Genomic DNA, 6,964 nt, shown 5'->3' with positions numbered 1-6,964 from the left:
GAGTTGTCGCGTGATTTTCTGGTGCAGGATAGCGGGGCAACAACCGATCTGATTTTCACGGGGGATTTTTGCTGGATCGGCCGAAGCCCACGACCAACACGACTTGGATAACTGCTCGGTTACGATTCCTTCGCGGGTAGCCGGTTTTTTAGGCTTTCCTTAGTTTTCCTGCCGTGGATTGCTCGAGGACGCAGGTTTTCTTTGGATGTGGAACGAATCGCTAATTACCAACACCGGTTTTTTTGACGTAAAGATTAGTTGAGAAATAGTAGGTGTTTGTTGTGCCATTTGAAATTTTGAAAAGCTACGTCTAATGGTGTGGAGTTGTTTGTTGCGTTGAGATAAATCATCTTGGATAGTAGACGTGGGGGGTATTATTGTCCATCACGAAAATGTGGCACTGAGGCGTTAGTGGGTTCTTTCTTAATAGTAGAGATATGAACAGGTATTTAGATGCGGTCGCACGTACTAAACACACGTATGCACTTGTACGGGAACGTTTTGATTTTTTTTTGAATAAACGCGATCACATGAGCTACAGGTGATTTCCGAGTGGATATCATTTGTAATTCGCAAAAAAAAAATGACTAGGATTTATCACGGCTTTTTTTAATGCAGCAGTAACTTTTGTGACTTTTCACTGGCAGCCCCACTCCCGAGCACGAGGAAAGCAACTTCCCACCTCAACAACAACGCACCACCCACCCACGCACGCACGCCGCGCAACACGAGGCTCTGCCACAGTAAATCGCCGCCGCTGGCTGGCGTTCGCGTGTTGTCAGCTCTGCTCCGGACGGTTACTACCCCACCCCACCCCACTCCCCCCAACCCGAGCAAGAGAGAGAAACAAAGCAAGAGCGAGGCCACCGCACCGGTCTCCGTTCTCCCATTCTCGCTTTCCTCTCTCTGCGAGCTCCTTCTCCCAAGCTCACAGCGGCGCGCCGCCCCAGAACCAGAACCAGCCAGAGAGAGAGAGAGGTGGAAGGGAGATTCTTGGACGCGGCCTGACGCACTGCGCCTAGACCTGCGGGGCGGACGCTGCAGCCTGCAGGATCGTCGATAGGCGCTCGCCGCGGCGGCAGAGGAAAAGCAGAGCAGAGCAGGCACGCCACCGCTGCCGGCCTATCACGGGCGCACGGCGCGCTGCGAGCTCGAGAACCCGCGGGGCGCCTCCTTCTCCCCCCCGTGCGGCCACACCAAAGGGGCAAGCAGTACAGCGGCCGGGAGATTGATTGATTCCTGCGCCGGCGCCCACCGATTTCCGCCAAAGGTTGGTTCTCTCCTGCTGCTGCTGATTAAATTTCTTCTGTCTGCTCCCGATAGATTCGCCGCCCTCCTCTTGCTCGACCGCTCGCCGCGCCCGATAGCCAATTTCATGGACACGCCCTCCCCGTCTCGCGCCGCCTTCTTCCGTCTCCCACCTTAATTTCTCCCACGAATCGCTCGCGAGAACTCGGTACGGACGGAAGCTCTGGCCCCTCCCGCCCTGCCATTTCCTCGGAGAAGCATTGCTTAGTTAGCAGCACGAGCCAAGCCAGAATGATTCTTGGAACTATCCGGCGCCCTACGCTTCCCTCCCAATTGGCATTTCTTTAAACGTAGCAGAATAATTCTCACGAGCGCAACTTGTACTACGCACAAGATTTGGCCCGTCGGTTCTGTTCATCCGTTTATTCCGCCCCCGCAATTCCTCCCGGCTGAATTTTTCTGGTTGGATTTGGGGGAGGGAGGACCACCGCCCACATTGACGCCATGATGAGGCTTTCGGGTGGTATCTGCTTGTGCCGTGGCGTTTGTTGAGCCTGTCGCCTCCCTCCCAGGCTCCCGCTCCACCTCCAGCTCCACCACGGGTCCCGCGTTGCTTCGGGCTGAATCCAGTTCCTCGCAAGCAATGCCATGGCAGCTTTCTTCCTCGCTGCATAATTGCAGTCCTGGCAGCACCACTTCTCGCGCACCCATTTATGTGCTTTCTTGTACTGTGTTGCCATGTTAGTGGTACTGTTGGATAGCCGCGTGCTTGATTGATTTTTCCTTTTCTTCCTCCTTGCTTCTCGCCGTCGTCCTTATCCCTGAAAATCATTGGGTTACGGCCACCGATTCTTCTGTGTCGCCGTCTCATTTCCAGTAGTCTATTTATTTGATGGTGACACGGCCTGCCTGCGACTATTTCAGTTTGCATTTGCATTTGCATTCCGAATTACTGAATTCTTGTCCGTTGATTCAGTTCTGACAGATAGTACTGCGGTTTAAACCAATCAGTAAATTTGAGGGTCCTTGCGAGCCAGGTTTCCGTAATTACATTCACGAAAAGCTGCAACCATTATTGTGATCAGGGGTACTACTACTGTTTTCACCTTTTGATAGAGGCAGCCAGGCCTGGTTGGCTGCCAGCGAATTGATAACTTTCTTATTTTTTTGGTACTGATTCTTCATGTTACCATATGTATAAATAATCTAACTGCTGAACTGGCTTGAACATCGCAGAGTAATGCGCATAACGACTTACATCAATGGCGTCGCTGGTGCCCGGTGTCCTCGTCAAGCTCCTTCAGCACATGAACACGGATGTTAAAGTCGCGGGCGAGCACCGGTCGTCGCTGCTTCAGGTTGTCAGCATCGTGCCAGCGCTCTCCGGGAGCGATCTTTTCACCAACCAAGGGTTCTACCTCAAGGTGTCCGATTCATCCCACGCCACCTACGTCACCCTTCCCGAGGAGCAGCATGATCTCATCTTGAGCGACAAGATTCAGCTAGGCCAGTTCATCCATGTAGACCGCCTCGAGGCGGCCACGCCGGTGCCCATCCTTTGGGGAGTTCGGCCGGTTCCTGGCCGCCATGCCTGCGTCGGCAAACCTGAGGACCTTGTGCTAACTAGCTCTTCTGGTGCTGCTGGCAGCAAGAAGGTGCAACCGGCCAATGGATCGAAAGCAACCAATGGAGTGAAAGATGCCGGCGCCTTGTCTCTAGAAAAGGAGAAGAGCAAGCTAGAGAAAATAAACGCTTCCCACAAAACCGTTGGGACGGAAAATAAGAAACCGCTGCTGACTAAGTCAAAATCTTCGCTGTCAAAACAGGCTCTGAATGCGGTTGCTGATAAGAAGGAAGCGGTGAAACCGAAGACAAGGCCTGGTAGTGTTAGATCAACGCCTTCATCTCCAACCAGTGTGTATTCTATGCCTGGAACATTTGACAGGTTTTCTAGTGACCTAAGACAGAGACACGGGGTAAAAGGAGCAGAGAAAGCAGCTTCTTCTAGGCTATCTTTGTTGGAAAGGGCAGCTTCAGTTTTGAAGGTCACCACTGCAGGGAGGAGGTCCTCTGTAGGTAACTCGATCAGTAGCTCTTTGTTGGGTATTGGATCAGGACCAAAGGCCTTGAGAAGAAGCTGGGAAGGAGCTGTAGATACAAAAGGGAAAATCAACTCAGATTCGAAGACAACCAGAGTTGATAGGAAACCTGAGAACAGGGGTCCAACGGTATGTAACTATGTTGCTTGATGTGTTAAATTTGATGTGATCACTATCTTTGCTTGACGATTATATTTCTTTCGAGTCTCTAGGAGATCAGAGTGATGATAGAGTCTTATCTAAAATTAATGATAGTATGCAAAGCAACATGATACAATGGCATTATTTCTTTCTATACACTGCTTTTGCGACAACAGTAACTCTGATAATCTTGAGATTTTTTATATGCAGACTCCTAGAAGAAAGCCACCAGTGAACGAGAAGGCGTCACATAAAGATGACAGTAAGAACCATAACCCTGCTAGAAAGAGCACAGCGAGCGCTCCTGCTCCTGCTCCTTCAGTTGATGCTGACAAAGCACCGAAGAAGCATCCTCCTACTCTAAAGAGGCCATCTGGGGTTTTAGGCAACCCAAATGCTACAAATTTGGTTAAGATTCCCCCGAACAGCAAAAAACTGACGGATGCTAGCAGTTCATGGACATCACTTCCTCCGCCACTTGCCAAATTAGGAAAGGTGTGACTAAGTTCATTGACATGATCAATATGGTTTTATTATACATTTAAAAAATGCCGTTATGGTTTGAGCGCACACTAATATGTTGTTAACCATCTACTGCCAATATCTATGATTATTGATAAATTTTACTGATATCTGTGAGAAGTATTGTTGTAGAAAATTACCCTAGCGTGCTACCAAGATGGCACTTCTCCGCTCTGTTAGGATTTTATACCTGATGGTATGCTTTGTGGCATATTTCTGTTACAGGAGCTTCTGAAGTACAGAGAATCGGCGCAGGTAGCTGCTGTTGAAGCCATGCAGGAAGCTTCTGCTGCAGAAAGCTTGCTGAGATGTTTGAGGTACCTTTTTACCAGACACCTGGCATTGGATGTTATCATTAAAGAATATTATCTGGTGATTCTTTGCTAATGACTTCCACCGACATCTCTTATTTATTTGTCTGTCAAGTATAATCTTCGATTTGTACTTATTATGGACAAAACATACTCTCTAATTATCGGTGTCCGCATGTTCAATACGTTGGTGGCATCACATGCTCTGTCTATTAAGATATAGTAGAAGAGAATCTTTTAGTTTGATTGGGCCATACCATATCCTGGCATTGTTTGCTAGCTTTATCCAAGTATCAACAGATATGTATCAAATACTATTCTACTGGTGTACACTGCAGCTTACTAATTCAAAATTCGTAACGTTGAATCGATTAATCCTCAGCTGCTATTGGGTCTCACATTGAATTACACTGTTATAGTTTTCACATGCTGGCTTCATATTTCAGTGATAATGTTTGGGAAATCCTTTCCATATTGATGAATAAACCATTCTTTTTAGTCAAAAAAAAAATGAATCTACTGTTCATCAAAGACTTCGGAGCTGACCTGTTTGATAACAAGACCTTCAGAGCTTCACATGGCTTGTGGCCGTAGACAGCCTTGAATTGCATGTTCCTGTGCTGATGATGGGCATGCTAGATATACAGGACATGGTCAGCACACCAGTACAGACTGGTACTCAGTGGTGTTTTTTTTAGCAAAGCCGGCTGCTGTTCATGTGACATGCCTCCTTTGCCCTAGCACCTCACGAGGGCAAGATCATCAATAACCCGTTGGTATCATGCTCCAAATGTCCCAAAACCTAGCTGGCTTGCATGTTGCAATAATGCCATCAACCAGCTCGGATCTTCCCTTCTGGAGACCCTACCCATGGTCCATCCCCAGCCATCTTTTAGTAGAGATCTGAGTGCAGGTGGTACATAGCTAGTACAGATTTTGAACTCAACTCACATAAACTGAAAGTGTATGTGAAATTCGTAACCATCTGTAGCATGAACAATTTACCAATTTGGACACTCACAGGTGGATTGTGGATTGTTGTTTGCTTATGGATGACATTGTTTCTGAACTGTGTTTCTTGCTGCATGTGTGCATGGCCTACTGTGTTACCATTTGCGTTGTACCTGCACTTGCTACTGTTTTCTTCTGCTAATATCAACCTGTCAGCTGCAGTGTTCTCTATTGTAAATCTCATGATTGTTAATGTACAATATTTTCAAACACTGCTGGGAAAATGTCAGCATTTCATCTGAAGTACTGTAAAATTTTACTGCTGTACTATCACAGAGCTTTGTTACAAGTTACTGTAGGATCTGTACAGAGCCATTTTTTCTGAATTCGAATGATTTCAGTAATCTGGTGAGATTCTTACTTGGCTTTGCTTGTGTTTTGCCGGTGCAGCTCCTACGCGGAGGTGAGCTCGACGGCGGAGGAGCACAACCCTCAGCCAACTGTCGAGCAGTTCCTCGCCCTCCATGGCGCGCTTTCCCGTGCCACTGTTATCACCGACACCCTCACAAAGTCGGCAGCCTCGCCGGAATGCTCAGCGGCCAGCGATGCCGGGACGGTGGTCTCTGCCACGGACGAAGAGACTGCTGCTGTCGCGGCAGAGCGGCAACGCCGAGCCAAGTCCTGGGTGAACGCCGCGCTTGCCACGGACCTCTCTGCCTTTGGCCTCTACAACCTCAAGCCGGCCCCGGCCACGGTACCCTCGCCGCTGGCCGTGGTCGTCGTCGATGAGTCGGTGAAGCCGGCTGCAGCGGCGCCCAATGCCGTGAAGTCGTTATCTCCAGCGGCGAAGTCGCGGATGTCCCCTGCAAAGGGGAAACCAAGGACGAGCCCGGTGACTATGGCAGCGGCAGCGGTGGCGCCGCCGCCGGAGTGGGAGAGGGGAGTAGGCGCGGAGGAGAGGGGCCAGCTGGCTCGGCGGCTCGGGGAGGAGTCCAGGGGGTGGTTCCTCGGGTTCGTGGAGCGGTTCCTGGACGCCGACGTGTCGGCAGCGGCGCCATGGGACCGCGAGCGCGCGGCCAGGATGCTCCCGCAGCTGAAGCGCGTCAACGACTGGCTTGGCGAGATCGGGACGCGCAGCGAGGCGCCTCCGCCTCCGCCGCTGGACGGGGACGAGGAGGATGCGCTGGCCACCACTCCCACTGCCGCGAACGGCGGCTGCGGCGTGCCCGAGGAGACGATCGAGCGGCTGAGGAAGAAGATCTACGAGTTCCTCCTCACCAACGTCGACTCGGCCGCCGCGGTGCTCGGCGGCGCGGCGTCCGCGCCGGCGCCGGCGCCGGCGAACGGGAAGAAGTTGTGACGTGGTCGGCACGTTGGCTGAAGCCTAATTGGGCCTGGTGGTAGTTTGGAATTTGTTTGGGCCAAGGAATGGTCTTGGTTTGCTAATGTAGCTTGTAGGGCTTTTGTTGGGCTTTGGGTCCTCTAACCCTTCTCTCTTTCTCTCTCACTCTCGAAAGGTTGCAGAAAAAAGGTGGTGGTTTGACGAATTGACCTGTATTTATTATATCACTGATGTTTGATTTGATTGGTTAAATTAAATCTATTTTGCGAGTAATGTCACCTCCGACTTTTTTGAGGCCGGATGGTGACTTGTGCTTAAATATCATCAATTGTTTGATTTTGATTTGGTGT

The 6,964-nt window shown here is 50.2% G+C and overlaps 1 protein-coding gene across 1 annotated transcript; it reads left to right on the top strand.

Moving 5' to 3' along the window:
* Positions 1-1,138: 1,138 nt before the first annotated feature.
* On the top strand, positions 1,139-6,933 carry LOC124655420. Its single transcript, XM_047194317.1, has 5 exons — positions 1,139-1,270; positions 2,485-3,476; positions 3,699-3,983; positions 4,236-4,327; positions 5,723-6,933. Exons 2-5 carry the CDS (start codon positions 2,511-2,513, stop codon positions 6,630-6,632), a joined length of 2,253 nt encoding a protein of 750 aa, XP_047050273.1. The 5' UTR covers positions 1,139-1,270; positions 2,485-2,510; the 3' UTR covers positions 6,633-6,933.
* Positions 6,934-6,964: the final 31 nt, after the last annotated feature.

Source organism: Lolium rigidum, chromosome 5 (assembly GCF_022539505.1).
Source record: "Lolium rigidum isolate FL_2022 chromosome 5, APGP_CSIRO_Lrig_0.1, whole genome shotgun sequence".
Taxonomy (NCBI): Eukaryota; Viridiplantae; Streptophyta; class Magnoliopsida; order Poales; family Poaceae; genus Lolium; species Lolium rigidum.
Note: the sequence above shows the minus strand (reverse complement) of the source record. Positions and strands in the feature narration are given on the sequence as shown.

Excerpts from the sequence above, each read along its gene's own strand:
- LOC124655420 (XM_047194317.1), top strand. The coding sequence starts at position 2,511 with ATGGCGTCGCTGGTGCCCGGTGTCCTCGTCAAGCTCCTTCAGCACATG. Across the intron at positions 3,477-3,698 it reads CTGAGAACAGGGGTCCAACG|ACTCCTAGAAGAAAGCCACC; the intron begins GTATGTAACTAT and ends TTTTATATGCAG. Across the intron at positions 4,328-5,722 it reads AGCTTGCTGAGATGTTTGAG|CTCCTACGCGGAGGTGAGCT; the intron begins GTACCTTTTTAC and ends TTGCCGGTGCAG.